This window comes from Panthera pardus, unplaced genomic scaffold, assembly GCF_024362965.1.
Source record: "Panthera pardus isolate Hobbes unplaced genomic scaffold, ASM2436296v1 HiC_scaffold_1, whole genome shotgun sequence".
In the NCBI taxonomy this organism is placed as follows: Eukaryota; Metazoa; Chordata; class Mammalia; order Carnivora; family Felidae; genus Panthera; species Panthera pardus.
This window is the reverse complement of record NW_026526654.1, coordinates 61,732,044-61,752,686: the sequence shown is the minus strand read 5'-3', so window position 1 is coordinate 61,752,686 and position 20,643 is coordinate 61,732,044. Positions and strand designations below refer to the sequence as shown.

General features: G+C 35.3%; 1 protein-coding gene across 1 annotated transcript in view; it reads left to right on the top strand.

Moving 5' to 3' along the window:
* The window catches only part of SUGT1 (SGT1 homolog, MIS12 kinetochore complex assembly cochaperone), a 43,114-nt gene that overhangs the window by 6,560 nt on the left and 15,911 nt on the right, over positions 1–20,643 (top strand). The window contains exons 3-10 of the mRNA XM_019447391.2: positions 1,168–1,258; positions 1,947–2,016; positions 2,722–2,792; positions 5,907–5,960; positions 6,339–6,355; positions 9,183–9,217; positions 10,813–10,909; positions 11,676–11,783. Of these exons, the coding sequence (XP_019302936.1) occupies positions 1,168–1,258; positions 1,947–2,016; positions 2,722–2,792; positions 5,907–5,960; positions 6,339–6,355; positions 9,183–9,217; positions 10,813–10,909; positions 11,676–11,783 (543 nt within the window). The remainder of the gene's footprint in view (positions 1–1,167; positions 1,259–1,946; positions 2,017–2,721; positions 2,793–5,906; positions 5,961–6,338; positions 6,356–9,182; positions 9,218–10,812; positions 10,910–11,675; positions 11,784–20,643) is intronic.

Genomic DNA, 20,643 nt, shown 5'->3' with positions numbered 1-20,643 from the left:
GGTGCAGAGTCCTAAGGTGTTTGAAGAACAGCAAGGAGGCCAATTTGCTTAGGGTAGACGAACAAGGGGAAGAGTAGTAAGAGAGGAGGTTGAAAAGCTAGCAGAGGGTAGTATCAGGGAGGGCCTTGCAGGTCACTGGACGAACTTGGGCCTTTGTCCTGAGTCAGCGAAAGACATTGGAGCATTTTATGCCTATTGATGTAAACCAAATCTTGATTTTCATTATTGCTTGAATCAGGATGGTAGAGGTGAAGATAGTAAAAAATGGTGTGGATCTTAGGTGTGTTGGATTTTGGGTAAATGATTACCATGTATAGTATACATTGCTTTGTGAGAACCACACTACTGGGTTAAAGCAAAATTAATGATGTGTGGCTTTTGAAATGATTTTACCTTTTAAGAAAACTACCAAATCCCTAGGATGTGTGAGCACTGGGTAGAGAATGAAAGCATTCCTATTGGCCTATATTTGTCGTTTGCCGATTGTGATCGTGTTGTGTCTTCTTGCATCATTGTTTCAGCTACCACTTAACATACTTTTTTGACTGCCCAGGGTGGCAAACTTTTAATCTGATGTTAAATCTTGATCAATTGATAGTAGCTTTCTATGAGATATTGTATCTGGGTTTTAAACAGAATGCTGTAATTTCTTAGGGTTGCCTGCCATTGACAGGAGAGGGCCAGATAAGCTTGATTGTGTCTTTATTGATTCTGTCAACTTCCCTGAGCTCTAGATTTAACTTCTAGGTTTTATGTTTGTTTCTTTGTTTTTATTGGACAGCTTTGCATTTTCTAGGCATGTCAACTTCTACATGATCTTTGAGTCTTTTCCAAATTAGGAGGAGAAAATCTGTGATGGTCAATGTATATCATCTAAATTCTTCAGAATAAATGAGGTGATAATAATTACCATTTATTGAGTTTTCTACTGTAGGCCAGGAATTGTGCTAAGATACTACATCAGATTGTGGGTTTTGGTGGGGGAGAGCGGAGAAGGGGAGATACCGACTCTCTTGCAAAGAAAAGCTCCAGACTTATTTTAATTCCCTGTTATCTTTTCTCCAAATAGCTTATGATAATAGGTTATTTGATTAAAAATCATGTTTAATTAGAATTCAGTTGCTTTTAAAAAAACATGTACTAACAGTCAACATGTTTATATTTTAGGAGCTGACTAAGGCTTTGGAACAGAAACCAGATGATGCAGAATATTATTGTCAAAGAGCTTATTGTTACATTCTTCTTGGGAATTACTGTGGTAACTTTTCTTACTGACTGTATTTTTTCTTAAGTTGTAAATTTTGCCAAAGATACAGTGAATCATACACAGTAGAGATTATCTTTGAGGATTTTTAAATTGGTCTTTCATACAAGGTGTAAAGTAGCTGAAACATGACAAACTTGTTGAGCAACACCCGAACAGATGTTCTGGGTGTCTTTTCTTCCTTCAGTGGGTGGACAATTTATATGGAGTTCATTTGTAGTTATTTTATATGCTAACAAAAAATAGCATTACATTTACTATTTCACAGAGTATTTAAATGAAATGTTCTTATTTGCAATTTTTATAAAAAAGAATACCTTTCTGTATTGTGTAACTTTATTCTGGGTAGAGAATCTGGGTGGGGAAAAATTAAATACCTTGAGACAAATTACATAAATGATGTTAATGAGAAAATTAGATGAACTTTATCACAGAGCTTTATTCATAGACTGAATAGCTTTAAAAAGGAAGCTAAATATTAGGCTCATAAGGTATGAGGGTAAAGTTTTTTGAATTATATCTTAGATTAGCTTTTCCTAATTTAGAAGCATTTGTCCATTTTCAAACTTGAAAACTTAAAAATCTAAGACTGATTCAAGTTCTGTATGTAACTTGTTAGGATCCACAAATAACTGACTAAAAACCCCATTTTTTTTTTTTTTTTTTTTTTTTTGGTATATAGATGCTGTTGCTGATGCAAGGAAATCTCTTGAACTTAATCCAAATAATTCCATTGCTATGCTGAGAAAAGGGTATGCAATAACCACTCTTCTTATTGAATCTGGACTATAGATAGTAGGTGTTTAGTTTGTTGAATGAATTAATTTTAAGTTTTATGTAAATAGTAAATTCTGTATTTATACATTTTATTAATACATTTTACAGCTGAAATAGGATTTAGTTTTAAGTATAATTTTATACTTCCATAACTAGTTAGTATGTGATAGGAGATATATAACTAGTGTTTTTTAAAATAGCAATGATTGGAGTAATTGCAAGGTATAGATGAAACTGGTGGATTTCATACCCCTTTTTGTTCATTGTTTGGGATTTACTATATTTAAGTGACTAGAGAATATATTTCTCAACCAAGCTAGACAAGCTACATTTAATGCTGTGAAAGCGCTGTATCTGTGTACTTTATATCCCAGCTTGTTTCTGTTAAGTGTAACTTTATTCTTAAGAAACTTCTTTAATTTCTTAGTGTAACTATATTTTGGAATAAGCAAGTGTACATAATTAAAATCAAGAAATTCCTTCTGAAACGAGTTCCAAAATAGGGTTTTAATGGGAGATATATTTAATGTTACAGTATATTAGAAAACTTCTTGGCTTATTAACATATACTTAAAATATTTCTTTTACCAGTAGAGCATGCTAAGATATTTAATTAGAAAGAAAGCCTTTTTTCATGATCTCACGTGTGTGTGGTATTTGTTTTTAATATGCTCATGCAGGATATGTGAATACCATGAAAAAAACTTTGCTGCTGCTCTAGAAACTTTTGTAGGAGGACAGAAATTAGATAGTAAGTATTGGAATTGTATGTTAATAAACTAACCCACTATTTCTGTATTTTAAATACAACAGCTCAATTTTGTTAGTGTAATCTCAAATTCATCTCAAGTTCATTGTAGAAACCCAACATCTTTTTTTCTTACTGACATTTCCTGTTGTTTGCAAAATTTGAGTTTACTTAAAATTGATTAAATTGTCCTTTCTTTAGCATTTAAATCACAGGTAAACTTTGCCATTAGAAGTTAAAAACTGTATATAAAGACTCAGTGGGCTCCCTTTACTTAGCCTGGCTTTATATTTTTCTGATAGACAAGTGAAAGTTTCATTTGCTCTTTTTTCAGAAGTCTCTTCAGTTTAAGTTATTATTCAGGTAGCTGAGATGGGAAGTTTTACAGCAGAGATTTTTATAAGGAAGTGTAGTGTCAGTTTGGGTAAATTGTGATAGGAAGAAACTTGGAGCTTTGAAAGTACTGTGAGTTTTTAACGTCAGCTTCAGAGAAGTATGTGAAAATTAGTAGTATGGATATCTGTGCACATGTATAGAAATTGTAGAGCCAAAAAACCAGAAAAGTCTGCAAAATACTGGCAGACAAAAGTTGTAAGTAATCTCATAGATAATCGTAGACTACAGAATTCTTATTGTGTATTGTCTACTGTCATTTTATCTTCCTCTAATGATAGAGTCTTTTCACAGTTCTCTAGAGCAGTGGTTCCTAACTAGGGATGATTTTACTCTCTTGGGGACATTTGATAATGTCTGAAGAGATTTTTGATGACCATGACTGATGGATGGGGGATGTGCTATTGACATCTAGTGAGTAGAGGCCAGGGATACTGGTAAACATTCTATGTTGTACAGGATTATTTCCCAGAACAGAGAGAAGTATCTCGTCCAAAATATCAGTAGTGCTGAGGTTGTGAATCTCTACTTTAAAGTATTGCATGACTGTGTTTTTATATTTCTAAAAATTTACTGTTGTATTGTTTTGATTATTTGCTTTTCTTCTGTATACCTGCTCGGGAGAGAACAGCGCGCCCAACTTTGCAATCGGAACCTACAAATTAGGAAAGAGTGGTAGTATGTGAACCATTAGGTTACTCGCTTAGCAAGCCAGCGTACCACCACTCCTAGCAAATTCTAGAGTCCAGTTTTCTTGTATGATACATATATGAAAACCCTGAAGAGACATGAATCATTCCCCTTTCTAGACTTCAAAGCCCTATTTTATTTCTTTTTTTAGAGCAAAAAAAGTTCCCCATCTAAAATTTTTCTTTTTTAATACCTTCTTGCCATGGACTTCTATCTTAGAATTACTTCAGTCTGCCTCAAATGAAGGTGTCTGGTTTTTGGTAAAATTGCTGTTGAGGATATTTAATTTAAAAACAGATTTGCTCTTTTAATTTTAGGGAAAATTTATGTTAAATTGTTAGGGTTCCCGGGGCGCCTGGGTGGCTTGTCGGTTAAGCATCCGACTTCAGCTCAGGTCATGATCTCACGGTCCGTGAGTTTGAGCCCCACGTCGGGCTCTGTGCTGACAGCTCAGAGCCTGGAGCCTGTTTCAGATTCTGTGTCTCCCTCTCTCTCTGACCCTCCCCTGTTCATGCTCTTTCTCTCTCTGTCTCAAAAATAAATAAACGTCAAAATAAAAAATAAAAAATAAATAAATTGTTAGGGTTCCCTTATTAGACAAGGTAAAAAATTTATAACTCAGAATATTACTTTTTTTTTCCTTTGGTATGGTAGAAAGCTTGGTTTTTATTTACTGATTAATTTGAATAATAGGTTATTCACATCAAAGATTTGATGTAATTGTTTCGCCCACTAAAATGAATATGTATGTACATGTATGTAGGTATTAGTTAAGGCCTGTGTAGTTGAATTTCACTTATAATTAATGTATTAGGAAATTTCATATTAAGAAATTAAAACAATTTTTTTGATGTTTAATTTTGAGAGGGAGAAAGAAAACACAAGTGGGGGAGAGGCAGAGAGGGAGACACAGAATCCAAAGCAGGCTCCAGTCTCTGAGCTGTCAGCACAGAGCCCAATGCACGGCTTGAACCCCCAAACCGCGAGATCATGACCTGAGCCCATATTGGATGCTAACCAACTGAGCCACTCAGGCACCCCATTTTAAGAAATTTTTATTTTTCAAAATAATCTTGCTTATAATTAGATTGAGTGTGTAAACTTTTATTTAGAATACTTTTAATAATTTTAAACATTATATTTCATTAGACCCTGTACTGTTTAGATATCATCATTGTTCTAAGTCTTGTAATAATTTGCTTACATACATGTTTGCATTGCCGTCTTTTAAGTGTATAGTTCACCATCTGTCGTCTGTTGGCTCCCATGGAATCTGGAGATACGACAACTACACAAAGTACAGAAGTGTTTTTTTTTTTAATTTTTTTAAATGTTTATTCATTTTTGAGAGAGAGAGAGAGGGAGACACCAAATCTGAAGCAGGCTCCAAGCTCTGAGCTGTCAGCACAGAGCCCAACGCGGGCCTCAAACCCATGAACTGTGAGATCATGACCTGAACTGAGGTTGGCCGCTTAACTGAGCCACGCAGGCGCCCCAGAGGTGTTTTTTGCCATTGGTAAGAATGGCATGGTAACAAGAAAGGCCACTGAGAGAATAGTAGACAGGATAGGCAGGTAGCTGCTTTGGAGAACAAACCTGGGTCAGGAGAGGCCTTTAGATCCCGGTCCAGCTGTCTGTTACTAGGCTTCCACTCCACACTAAATGATGGTGTGTAGGGACTCTAATTCAGATCTGATTTCGTTGTGCTAGAGGAAGCTCCTTTAACAGAAGAGGGTGAGGGGAAATAGAGATTCTGTGTATCTGGGAACCAGTAAGGTTGACTGGTTAAAAGCAATTTTTTTTTTTTTTTTTATTCAGGATGAATGTCTAGATGTTAAACCTATTAGTGTATTTGTAGCTGTAATTTTACGCTTGCTATAAACTGTGGTACGACAAGGGTTTCTGTCTAATTTACTGCTGAATCCCCGAGTGCCTAAAGCACTGCTTGGAACATAGTAGATATTCAGTAAGTATTTGTTGAATGAATATGTTAGATGGTGCGGATGAGTGATGTTACACTCTGTTTTTTTCTAGGTGCAGATCCTGATTTCACTGTCTGGATTAAAAGGTGTCAAGAAGCTCAGGATGGTAAGCATGTAGGTTTCTAAAGGTCTTTCAGTTTACAAAGAAGTAAATGTTTGACATTTTTGGATTTAAACAAATTTATTTGTAATTTTATAACTTTATACATCATAAATTTAACTAGTTCCCTCAGATAGGGATTTCCAAGGTACTGTTATATTGAAAGGATGATTTAGATAGATTTGTATCATTATATTACCGGTAAGAAATTACTAAGAAGTCTAAAGTGACTCCAGAATGCAAAATTAAACCACTTTCTTTTATTTGGGATGTATGGTAAATTGATTTATGCAATCAGTCAGTATGTTTGCGCCATAGAAATTATGTGTATAACTTTGTCTATAAGTGTATTGTTAACCGGAGATGTTTTTATGTTTTTAATAGGATCGCAATCTGAGGTGGTAAGTACAAAGTTTTTCTCCTTCGTGTTTTTACTTAATTATAATTTTGCCATGCATATTTGAGACAGGACTCAGACTGATCTTTCTTTTAGTTATATCTTAAGCAATTGGATGCAAATACTTTTTCCTTTAGTAACTGAAATAATACATTTTGGTTTGATGAAATAAATGTAGAGGTTTGTAGCCATGAAAATTATTGGGCCCATTTAATGTATGAGTCAAGTTGATTTGGTATGTTTTAGTATGGTCAGGATAGTTATTTTTTTTTCTTTTCCTTGCTGAAATGTCCTCACATTTAGGTTGAACAGCTGCTGCCTTGGAAGCACTTGCAGGGTTTATGGTGGTGTAATAGGAACACAAAAGTCAGAGGCGCCTGGATGGCTTAGTTGGTTGAGCGTCCAGCTCTTGGTTTCAGCTCAGGTCATGGTGTCATAGTTTGTGAGTTTGAGCCCTGCATCCAGCTCTGCACTGACAGCACGGAACCTGCTTGGGATATATATACTCTCTCTCTCTTCGTCTCTCATGTGCGCATGCTCGCTCGCTTGCTCTCTCTCACAAAATAAATATTAAAAAAAAACCCCACACACAAAAGTTAACTAGAATTTGGAAATGTTTATCTGTCTAATTTAGTTTCATATTTGGTGTTTGGACATGAAGTCTTTCAAGTCTTTTAAAACTGAAAAATTAAAAATTATGATGGAGTTGAGAGATGCCTGGGTGGCTCAGTTGGTTAGGTGTCTGACTTCAGTTCAGGTCATGATCTCACGGTTTGTGAGTTTGAGCCCATGTCTGGCTCTGTACTGACACCTCAGAGCCTGGAACCTGCTTTGGGTTGTGTGTCTCTGCCCCTCCCCCAGCTCGCACTCTGTCCCTCTTTCAAAAATAAACATTTAAAAAAAATTAAAATTATGGTGGAGTTGAAAATTATTTGACTTTTTTTAACTACAATGTTTATAAATAACACGCATAGTTAAATTACGGCTAATGGTTTTTTAGTTAAATTACGGCTAATGGTTTTTTAGCAGTGATCATCTACAATTTAGTCAATAAAATGACAAGGATTTAGGAAACGTGTGTGTGGTCTTAACTCTAAGGGCAGTTACTTAACCTTTTTGGGTCTCTTTCTTCAAGTCTGAATGAAAATGTACATCTTTGTCTTCCAGAATTACATTGTGACACTGAGAAAATATTTTATTCTCTGGGTTTTCTTCATTTGTAAACCGGGTCTGCTAGAGTTAATCTGCTTTAGACAGGTTGTGAGCATGAGGCCAGGTATGTGCGTATGTAGCGACTGGAGTTTTGAATATCACCAAAAGTGAACCCTGTCTGGTTATCCCTATGCCCCCAAGGCTTGTGTATATTCCTAAGTATGATAGGTGAGGGAAGTATTTAAAAGTTGGCTTCTTTCACACTGCTGGTATTTTTGTTTATGGCTTACTATTTTGGGGATTGGAACTAGTCCTGAAAACAACAGAGTAGCATTTGGATAATACTTTGTCTGGTGACACAAATTGCTGTATAGTCACAGTGCATTTTGTCGCTGCTGTAGTTGACACCAGTGTAGTTTTATCTTTATACCGAGGTGAACTGGAATAATCTGTTCTAGTCATTATCTCCATCTGATATCTAGATTGAGGTATTTGTCAATAGTTAATGCTGGAGGGTAATTCTGAGTTAGACTCAGATCTGTAGAGGGGTTTTATTTTCTTCCTTTAAACCCCATCATTTCACTTATCATTTAGGGGCAACTTAGAGGTCACTTACAACCCAGGGCAAGTTTTTCAGATTTACATAGTTTTAACTGGCACACATGTAGTTTAGGAAAGTATGGATTGGTCAAGAGTCACTTTGTTTTTTGATGGGCAGTTTAGAATGTTTGTTACTGAGAGACTATAAATGGAGTAAGCTGTTATCTGGAAGGTACCATGAAAATGTTCCTTCATGTATTCCAGAGCCATGTTTGATGCCATTGCTAAGCATGAAGTTTATACTAATTTCTTTTTTTTTTTTTTTTTTTTTTAAAGTTTATTTATTTATTTTGAGAGAAGTGCATGCGTAAGTTGGGGAGGGGCAGAGAGAGAGGGAGACAGAGAATCCCAGGCAGGCTCTGTACCATCAGTGCAGAACCCTGTGAGGGGCTCAGACTCCCAAACTGTAAGATAGTGACCTGAGCCCAAGTCCAATGCCTAACCGACTGAGCCACCCAGGCGACCCAAGTTACACTATTTCTGAAAAATGGTTTTTTAAATGTCATTGTTATTTTCATTTTATTTTATTAAAAAAAAAATTTTTTTTTAACGTTTATTTATTTTTGAGACAGAGAGAGACAGAGCATGAACAGGGGAGGGGCAGAGAGAGAGAGGGAGATACAGAATCTGAAACAGGCTCCAGGCTCTGAGCGGTCAACACAGAGACCGACGCGGGGCTCGAACTCACGGACCGTGAGATCATGACCTGAGCCGAAGTCGGACGCTTAACCGACCGAGCCACCCAGGCGCCCCTGTTATTTTCATTTTAAAGAGTTAGTACTGAACATTTTAGATGTAAGCTTTTCCAATCATACGTTTAGAAAGTATTTTGGGTTTTATGCTTTTATTTTAGAAGAAAAATCTTAAAATTATAAAAATACTGAATATTCTAATTTTTTGAGATGACTAGTGTTACTTAACAATTATGAATATTATGCTTTGTCTTTGAGGACGTTTTCATGTAGTTACTCCATATCAAAGTAACCATAGCACTGGGTAGATTAATAATATGTGCGTTTTAATATACAGTTGCTAAACCAGTTTGTAAAAATTTTTCTCTTTCGACTTGCCAAAATCAGTCTGCATCCCAGAGGACTCATCAGTCAAAAATCAAGTAAGTGTTTCTTTTTCATGAAATAATGCGTGATATATATGTCTAAAGGGAAAAATCCTGTTGTTTAATAGTAATGAACAAGTCCTTTGTGATTTTAAGTGTTTTTTAGTTTTTTTTAGAAATAGTGCTTAGCCTGAGAAAACAAATTCTCGAGCTGTTTGCTGATTCCTGTTAGTCTTTATAATTAAGGGTAAATTAAAATCACTTCACTTTAAACTTACTTTTTCTGGTTCCATATTATGTCACCTTGAGATGACAAGAGCCTCTTTAGGTGTTATTACACAGGTAAATAAGTTAGTAGGCTTGACAGAATTGTGCCTTTTATATTTTAGAGTATATTTTTCATAGGATAATTCTGCATGAGTTGAAAGTTACTATTGCTCAGGGCAACAGTTACAATGATGAATTAAGGATCTAGCAAGTATTTGAATTTATTTTTAATTATTCATTAGCCATGTGTACAACTCGTATTCTTAGGACTGTAACAGAAACACAAGGCATTGATCTGGAGCTTTGCATCCTCACTGAATTTCAGCAGGAAACTGAGACTCTTAAAGTATATGTCGTTAATCAAGGTGCATTTTAATTACCTAAAATTGCTTGAAAATGTTAAAACAATTTATTCATGTTCTTTCTGGCGAGATTTAGGATGAGTCTCCAAGTACCAAATAGACAGGGAAATTTGACTAGCTTGGTGGCAGCATCAAGAGTATAACACAAACATCGAATAATAACTATGATGTTAGAATGTAAGATAATCTAACATTGATTTCATATTACCAGGCACTGTGCTCAGTCTTAGGAATATAATAGTGGCAGGATAGATAAATAGCTCTGCCCTCATGGAGTTTATAATCTAATCTAATCTAATTTGAAAGTGAGGATCCCTACAGTTTTAGATCCTTCTGTGGGAAAGATACACATAATTAGAATTTCTAGGCCCACTAGTTTTCCCATGTACCTTGAGACTGAAAGAAGATACTGTGCTTAATGTTGTGTTTGGTAGGATGGGTTAAACTTTTAAGTTATTTTAATTTTTAGCTCATTTGCTTCTGCTCATTGTGTTCAGGGCTGTTGCCCCCAGCTTCAGTTAAGAGATTTTGGAGTATGAAGTCAGGTTGATGTGGGTCCAGTGTAACACCTACCACTGACTGGCTTATTGCTTCACCCTTCTGGGCTTATATTTTTTCATCTGTAAAATAGGGATAGAGTGCTTTTTCTTCGTATTAGATTGAAACGGAAGTGTAAAACTATTGATGGTATATAATAATGGTTTGTTGTTTAGAATCAGTTTTGTTTTCAACGTTAGATTAAGCATAACAGTAATACAGATGTAAGTCAGAACCCCGAAAATCATGTAAGTGTTTAAGTCTCCTGGAAACATTTTAGGGATTATATCTCACTGTTCATTAGTACAGATCAAAGGAAATACAGTTACATAAAATTGTTTGTGAATCACCAGCTGCTTTTCTATTTTGTTCCTCAAGGTGGAGCTCTTGTTGTTTATCATATTGTAGTTTTTATCTTGACAAAACATAAAGAAGCAACAACTTTGAGAATATTAGATGTTCTGAGGTTTTTTTTTCTTTTAATAGGTATGACTGGTATCAAACAGAATCTCAAGTAATCATTACACTCATGATCAAGAATGTTCAGAAGAATAATGTAAATGTGGAATTTTCAGAAAAAGAGGTTATTACTGTCTTTGAATTATCTTTTATTTTGAGATTACGTACTTTTATTTGCAAAATAGTATATTGCAGAATAACCTATAGCAGTTTATCAGATACGTCATTTCTTCCTGAGATGTGGAAAATGCTGATGAAGATCTAAAGCATTGCTTCTCAGTTTGAGTGATTTTAAATTTTGAGACAAAAGTGTTTGTACTGTGGGGTACAGCTAGAGGTACATAATTTTCCTTTAGATTTGAAATTCACAGTAGAATCTGGTTGACAAATAATAAAAGACATTAATTAGTAAGATGTGATTTGGTACATTTGTGTGATACACTTTTGTGAAAAAGATCTACTTATTTGTTGGGTGATTTATATGTCTTAGAATTTGCTAACCACGTGAAATTAGTATGGCCTCTAATCATTTGGTTTGCTAGCATTTACTAGAAAACTTTAATGATATTTAAGTTAGTGGTAGAAGTAGATGTCTTGCATATGAATACTTTTGTTTCATACTATATTTTGCTCTTGAGTTTTCTGGAGATTTAAATGTTAAATATTTGTTTGAAACATACTATTTTCTGTTATTTAATGATGTATGTGAGAATCCATGTAAAGGGTACCCGATAGAAAAAAAGGATTATTTTGAGTTTCTTAAATCTGGTACTCTATATAAAGTATTTAAAACAATCTGTAGCAGCATTGAAATTCTATTCTTATATTCAGTTTAAGTGATCCTTCATTATATAAATTATAAAATGTACTGCTAATTTTGTATTCATTAGTTGTCTGCTTTGGTGAAACTTCCTTCTGGAGAGGATTATAATTTGAAACTGAGACTTCTTCATCTTATAATACCAGAACAGAGCACATTTAAAGTACTTTCAACAAAGGTAAGACAATTTTAAAAGGGTTGTTAGTGGGAGCACCTGGCTAGCTGTCAGAAGAGCATGCAACTGTTGATCTTGGGGTTGTGAGTTCAAACCCCACATTGGGTGTTGATATTACTTAAAAATAAAATAGTTGTCAGTAGTGATGTTTTCAAAATCTAGAAATATTGGTCAACTACTCATCCATGTGATTTTAAGTTTATAGATCCTTTCAGGCACATGTCTTCAAATTAAAAACAATAATTTTTGAGTAACAATTTTCCCCTCCCAGAATTCTAGGACAGTGGAATGTAAAAATCAATTTAACCTCAGTAGTGTTTATATATTTATTAAGATTGGTATAATAGTTCTTAAAGAGGTTTTTTAAAAAGCAGTTATCAGCCTCTATTTAAGATTTGATACTGACAGTGAGTATCTCTTCTCTTGAACTTGTCTGTTTTGATGTACAAATACTTTCCCACCCTGTTTTATGCAGTTAAAAATACTACTGTGAAGATGAATCTGCCTGTTTTTTTTTCCTGTTTTTTAATTAAGTTGAATTTTAGAATACTTTGTTAACAAGCGAATACTGAGTAACTCAAACTGTGGTTTGAGTAATTATGTAATTTTTAGATTTCTTTATATTTTCAAAAAGTATGCAATGGAATTAAAATTCATATATTGTTTTAGATATCAATCAAAAGATGTAGGTAGTATAATTTAACAGGACAGGTACTGAACTGAAAAATCAAAAAAATCTGACTCTGGTTCTTTGCTCTGTGAATTTACATTGTCACAAAATTATTGTAGGTGTAAATTTTCACTGTATAAATGAGAGATATGGACTAAATGAGTGCTGAAATTTTTTCATCTATAAAATTGTATGGAGATATGTAATGACTTAATGACAATAAATGATATAAGTAGATTTTTTCCATTGCTGCACCTTCTTTACGAACATGTCCTGCAACATGCTGTGTTATTAATTATTGAGTTTAAGTTCTAAGGCTGGGTGAATTTTCATATCCTAGAGTAGAATCAGGTCAGCTAGTGTCAGGGAGAATATGGTAACTGGCTTTGCGGAAAGAAGAGGGTATCTGCCGAGCGTTTGAGCAAAAGTGCAAAATAAAGAAGTGGTCATTTTTTGCATCTAGTTAGAAATGATTTGCCCACTAATTTATTTAAAGATTACAAAGTACAAAGCTGTTAAATTATGAGGGGGAGAGAAGAAACAGTTGTTTGGAAGATAGAAAGTAGGTGGGAAAAAGGAATGAAATCTTACCAAGATTGTAGTCCTATTGACCCTATCCACATAGTGTAGAATTTGTTTAGTAAAAGAAGATGGGTAAGTAATCAACCACAAAACTATGGCTAGATTTGGGAGGGGGACAGTTGAGAAAATTACGAATTAGGCATTTTCCTACATACGGTATTTTTATCAACAGGTTGTTAATGCATATTCTTTTGAAGTAGTTTAAATGGAAGCTGACTTGTGTGAATAGATGGCGTAAATGACTTAAAAACTTGTGTTAGTGGGTCGCCTCATATAACTTACGGAAGAATAGTATTTGTGATAATAAATACAGAAGTCTGTGTGGCTAGAATTGAGGATGTTAACGAAGCACTGTCATCTCTTATTCTTTATTTTCTTTTGAGTCTTGAGTACTTCTTGAATCTGACCGTTTTGCAGTGCTCCTGCTGTGTTCCCAGTTACCTTTTTTGTGCCTTTCCTCTTTCTTTAAATGCTACATAACTATTTTTCTTTTTTGTGTAGTAGTTTATGTATACATTTTATTTCCCTTGCATTTAGTCTGTGAGGATAAGAAGCATGTCATATTTATGTCTTTGTACATGCTCCAGGTAAGATTGGCTCATAAAGTATAGGATGCCCCATTAATTTTACAAACTGAATAATTTTTTAGTGTAAGTATATTCCATTTGCTAACTTTGTCAACCCTAGCCCTATGTGTTGTACATAGGGCTGCTCAATAATTGTTCAGTGAATACATTTGTTTAATTTTTTAAAGTTTATATTTATTTTGGGCAGGGGGGTTAGATGGTGTAGAAAGAAGGGGGAAGGGAGAGGGCAAAAAGGGAGAGAGAGAAAATCCTAAGGAGGTTCTGCACCAGCAGTAGGGAGCCTGACATGGGGCTCGAACTCATGAACTGTGAGATCATGACCTGAGCCCAAACTCTAAGAGTCAGATGCTTAACCAACTGAGCCACCCAGATGCCCCTCAGTGAATTAATTTAAAATAGATTCTGATGTTAACCCTTTGAAATTGTTAGATTATTTTTATTCTTAGTTTTATAGATGAAAAGAAACCGAGGTTCATGGACTTTAAATGCTTTCCCCAAGTTTACATAGTTACTAAATTATCCATCTTGGCCCAGGGGAAATACTTTTATTTCTGGAAAGCTAGTGCTTCTTTGCTTAGGTTTTTCTAAGTTCTAGATTAAAGAATTACCATTCTAAAGATGTGTAAAGAAGATGATTTTTCTTTTCCTAGCCGAAAGTAACATATATTAGTTTTGTTAGACCACCAACTTTTAAGCTGTATATTATGGGAAACAAATTGAAATAATTGTACTTAATTATATCTTAAGGGAAATGAAAATTTAGAATCTTTTTTCATACAGCAGAGGGAGACTGTTAAATACTGAAAATCAAATCTTTCTGTGGGTTACTGAGGTTTATTTAGTGATGACACTAAGAAAATAATGAAATCACATGGTTTTCATATGAATTCAGGTATCTTGAATCGTTGATGTGAGTTGAGAAAAGAATGCTTCTGGTCACAAGAAACTGCTTAAAATTAGAGATTCTGTAAAATGTGTGCTTTAAAGGGGTGATTTCTTTGGGAATTCGGTTTTTTTCTTTTCCACCTTCAAGGGTGAAGAAATGTTGCATATTCTTGTATAATCTTTGGTTAAGTGTTATTAATTCAAGGGAAATATAATTTGCAATGAAAATAAGAGAGGTAGCACCCTTCAATCAGTGAAATAACATTTTTAACTAAATATTTTACAGTGTCATACCTAGATTTTTCCAAGTCAGAATTCATTTTTTTTCAGTACCTCTGACAGTTATATCTCCCTTTTATTGAATCCAAGCTTTCCTATCTGCCTATTAATTCATTTTATTAAGAAACTGTAGTGTTTCTTTTGTTCCATCTTACTAATTTCATGACAGTATTCTCTGCTCACAATCACAGGCTTATAACTTCAGTGTCAGCTGTGCTGTGAAATACTCATATTAAAGGTTAATATTCACTCCTCCTAAAAAAGTGAGAATTTTCAAAATGCTTTGTAGAAATATTCTTTGGGGTACCTGGCTGGCTCATTCAGTGGAGTGTGAGACCTTTGATCTTGGGGTTGTGGGTTCGAGTCCCGCATTGGGTGTAGAGATTACTTAAAAATAAATTTTTTTAAAAAAGTTCTATTCCTATTTCTAGTCAGAGCAATTTTTGTATTATGTCTATAAAATATGAAGGCTCTTGACTGGAATTGTGGGAGGTAAAAATGTGTGTCTTTATTTTGAGACAGACCATGGCTCCCTTAACTTACTAAAATTTGAGAAGTTTCAGAGTGAATTCCTTTTCTTAATATTCATAGAAGAATCCTAATGATGATGTGATGGAGTTGGGGATGTCTGGGCAGGATGTAGAGACTTTTGGATTGTTGTTTTATGTCTTTTTGATAACAGTGGTGGTGGTAATTATGTTTTTAAATAATTAGTTGCTGATAATGCACAAATTGTTTTTGAAGTGTATTCTTTCTACCTTTTTAATGCATATTCATGTATTTTCAAAAGAAAAGGACTTTACTGTAAATACTGTCTGTAACTATCTTTTTAAATTTAGCCATATATTATGGATATTTTTTTCATGCCCTTAAATGTTTTACAGGAAAGTATTTCATTGCATGCATCTATTGTAGCTTATTTAGTCAGTCCTATCTGTTTGACCTGTGTAGAATTATAGTAGGTAACTATTTTGAATGCTGTGTATTATCTACACATGGAATCCTAACAATTACTGTATGATACAGGTATTTTTATCACCTATTTACAGGTATAAACTGAATCCAGAGATGTTAAATACTTTGCACAGATTTTTTAGCTGATTATAATGATTGTAAAGATAATGATAAGAACATTCAGTTGTTTGCCAGATACAGTGCTCTATTCTTTTCATGCATGGGCTCATTTAATCCCCATAAGAACCCTAAATGAGGTAGACCCTATTAATCCCTTTTTACAGGAGAAGCTGAGGCTCAGTGAGATTAGTTACTTGCTCATGGCCATATTTCCAGCAGGTAGTATCTATCTATGACTCTTCTCTAAAACTGATAGTTGTCTTATTTTCAACCTCTGTTTATTTGTGAGGAAGTAAGTAAAACTTCTAGCAGAAGACACTTCCAGCAAGTTGTCTATCTTGGTTGCCTCATCTCTAAAATATGGATGGTAATCTCCTTTTATAGGGTTGTTCTTTTAACTGAGATGATATATATGAAACACATGGTATGTAATAGTGCTCAAGAAATGTTACTGCTATAGTTATTTTATCCAGATTATTTAGATTTTTATTCAGATTGTAAAAGCAATAAATGTGTATCATAGGAAATTTGGAAAAACGTAAAGGAGCAGAGAAAGTAATTATTCAGTCTCACTATTGATGACATTTTGGCATACTTCTTTCCAGGAGACTGGAATATTACCCTATATTTAGATCTTTCACTAGAGGTGATACCTGCTGGAATTCTTTGTTTATGGGAATATCGCTTCTTGAATAATTTCTTCAAGGAGAGTAGAGATTGTGACCTTTTGTACTAATACAGTGCCTGGCCCAAGTAGACACAAAGCAGATATTTGAATTGTGCGAGTAGAACTTTGGGGAAGAGGAACGCACGGGTGGCTCAGTAGGTTAAGCGTCCAACTTCAACTCAGGTCATGATCTCAAGCTCAAGCGCCGCGTCGCATCGGGCACAGGGCCCTCTTTGGATCCCCTGTCCCCGTCTCTCTCAGCCCCTCCCCAACTCAGTACTCGTACGCACTCTCTCAAAAATAAAAACATTTAAAAAAAATTTGTTGAACTTTGGAGAAGATTTTTCAGTTTCTTGTCATTAATTACTGTTCTTTGCATTTAAAAAAATGATTATAAAATGATTTGAGTGTAGGGGCACCTAGGTGGCTCAGTCGGTTAAGCATGTGACTTTGGCTTAGGTCGTGATCTCACGGTTCATGGGTTTGAGTCCCACATCAGGTTCTGTGCTGACAGCTCAGAGCCTGGAGCCTGCTTCAGATTCTGTGTCTCCCTCTCTCTCTGCCCCTCCCCTGCTTGTGCGCCCCCTTTCTCTCTCTTCCTCTTTCTCTCTGAAATAATAAACTTAAAAAAAATGGTTTGAGTGTAAAAATAAAGATGGTAGTTGTGCAGTATGACTTCAGGAAGACTTGAATTTATTATCAGATGAAGGGGTTAGATATAGCAGTTAAATGTTTAAGAGAATGTTGGGAAAAATTACATTCTGAAGGTCGGGAACAATTATTTAATGACTACAGCCTTGAAACAGGTGGTTGTCAAAACTACCAGAAAAAGAAAGTTCAGCAGTAAACTGCCACAACTCATAGTGTCTGAGAAAGATGCCTTCACTGTCCCTCTGTAGCAGGAAGTGGGAGCTTAACCTCCTCTTAAGGTGGTATCTGGATGTCATGACCCTTTTGAAGTAATGGCTTCCCTTTAAATCTGAAGTCCTTTCATTGGAAAAAATTAAACTGTGCAGAGAAGACTTTAGAGGTGGGTGATAGTATACAAAATCTTGAGAACTGACAGTTTGGAACAGCAGGGATTCTCATTAGTAATCTGTGAATACTGCTTTGGGACATTCTTGAAAGCCTTCCTTGTGCATATGAGAGCAGCATTCAAGCACACTACCAAAGTTTTAAGTTAACTTTTAAATTATTTTTGACTTAAATGAAAATAGAATAGCTTCTTAATAGTCACAGTAAAAGTACCTGAAGTTGGGCTGGCGGTAACTCTGGAGGTACCTGCCAGAATCATTAAGACTTAACACTTCAATTTAAAAAGCATATATAAACATTGAAAGTGAAATACGTGTAAAAAAGAATTCACAGAAAATTAGTATTGCTCCTCACTTTTGTCTTTTCAAAAAGCTGCTTTAAGTGGTTTATTATGTGCAGCTATTTTGGTGAATGGATTACGTACAATTTCAAGTTCAGGTCAGCATGTCTTACTTGATACAGGTTGTTACTAAGAGCTTTGACTTTGGCCTTATAAAGGCCTCTTTGTTCATACTACACAATTCCTCAGGTTATAGTTGTTTTTAGTAGACGTGAATGGTAGTGTGTGCTGCTCTTTAGGTGAAACGAGGAACTTTTCATAGACCCTGCGTAAGTGCAGGAACGTGAGGTGTGAATATAGGGTGCTCTGTGGCAGAGGTTAGTTAAGTATAGTAGTGTTGATGTATACACTGCTTGCCAGGTCTTCACTTCCAGATGAGTTGAAAATTAAAGAAGCGAAATGACTTTTTAAATTTTAGGGTAATAGCTCTTTTCAATAACTATTGCTGTGTCATTGCCAGCTACTAGATTTTTGCCCCTTTTTGATAATTATTCCAGCAGTGATAACTTAAAATACTGTCACTAATATTACTGTCACTTAATATTGTATATGAGAAAATATTGATAGCATTTTACTTTATAAAAATTAGTCATCATTTTAGAGAACTGTAGAGATTCTTATAAAATTGTTTTTATTTATGTAGAGTTTATTTTTTTATTTATGTAGAATTTAAACACATAAATTATGTTAAAAATACTGTACTTTTGGGTTGCCTGGGTGGCTCAGTCAGTTGGGGTGTCCGACTCTTGATTTTGGCTCTTTGATTTTTGAGGTCATAATCTCACAGTTCATGGCTTCAAGCCCTGTGTTAGGCTCTGTGCCATGTTCTCTCTCCCTTTCGCTGTCCCTTCCCCACTCATGCTCTCTCTCTCTGTCTCTCAAAATAAATAAACTTAAAAAAAAATTATTTATTTATTTATATTTATTTTTTTTTAACTTTTTTAAATTTATTTTTGAGAGAGGGAGAGACAGAGCATGAACAGGGGAGGGTCAGAGAGAGGGAGACACAGAATCTGAAACAGGCTCCAGGCTCTGAGCTGTCAGCACAGAGCCCGATGCAGGGCTTGAACTCACGGACCGCGAGATCATGACCTGAGCCGAAGTCGGCCGCTCAACCGACTGAGCCACCCAGGCGCCCCCAAAAAAATTTTTTTTAAATAGTGCACTTTTGGTCTCTTTCCCAGGGACATTTCATGTTTTTCTCATTATAAAAATAGTTTTTGGTTACATTTCTGTCCTAAAGAAAGTACAAATCCTCAGAGACCATAACCCCTTCCATACCATCACTTCATGTCTGGTTAAAAATAATGGCAGATTTCTCAGTGTTTTAAGTTATTATGAAATGCAGATTTTAAGGATTCTATCACTAAGTGCAGATGGTAGAAAGATTACCAGTAATTGCTAGTTTAAATGATTTATCGGATCTAAAGGAGTCAAAGAACCAGTGTGAACAGGCTTTTCTTTCTGTTAAACTTTGTATAATTTTTTTTCATATTTACAAAAGTAGTAATTCTTTTCTTAGAAAAAAATTAAAATATAAGGAAAACAAGATAGATGAAAGTGTTATGTGAGTGTATGTTAGGGTTAAGAATAGACCCTAGGGGATCGACCTTGATTAGAGAGTTAAAGATAAATTTCATTTAAAAACAATTTTTTTTATGTTTATTTATTTTTGAGAGAGAGGGAGAGACAGAGCATGAGGAGGGGAGGGGCAGAGAGAGAGGGAGACACAGAATCCGAAGCAGGCTCCAGGCTCCAAACTTTCAGCACAGGGCCTGATGCGGGGCTCCAAGTAACAAACCACGAGATCATGACCTGAGCCGAAGTCGGACGCTCAGCCGACTGAGCCACCCAGGCGCCCCAGTAAATTTCATTTTAATAAGTGAAGCTAGTCTAGCATTCATAAGCTCTTCATAATTTGCCTTACACCTTTTCCATCTGTAGTTTTTTACTGTTCTAACATAAATCTTGGACTTGTGGCAAATTGGTCTTGTCCATACTCCCTGATGCTTTGTGTCCTTTCAAACCTCAGGGCTCGTTTTAGGCTGTTCCTTTCGTCTCCAGAGACCTCCTCTTTCCACCATTGTAAATGCTCCTACCCCTCAAAGCTCTGCAAGGTGTGCTAAAACTCTTTCTTTTTACACCCAGGTGTGATCTCTGCTGAGCTATTAGAACATTTATTTGCCTCGTGGTTAACTTTATTGTAGTATCTTATATCTCACATACTTCAAGATGGTCAGGAACTTGTTTTTACTATTTAAAAAAATCCACCACATCTGTGAAAATTACAGCTTGTTCATATTGTATGTTTAATAATTAGTGAATGATTATAAAAATGGTAGCATTAGTTGTATTTTTTAATGTTTATTTATTTTGAGAGAGCATTTGCGCACATGTGAACAGGGAACGGACAGAAAGCGAGGGAGAAAAAATCCCCAGCAGGCTCTGTGCTGTTAGTGCAGAGCCCGATGTGAGGCTTGATCCCATAAACCATGAGATCACAATGCAAGCTGAAATCAAGAGTTAAATGCTCAACCGGCTGAGCCACCCGGGTGCCCCAGTTGTAATATGTTTATATAATGGTAGTGTTCTCCACTCTCAAACAGGTTAATGTGCATGCAAATGTAGTGATTCTATTAGAACAGGGTTTCTCAAAGGGGGGCACTGTTGACATTTGGGGCTGTATAAATCTTTGTTTTGGGAAGGTTGCCCTTTATGCATCCCTAACCCCCACCCCGGGTGTG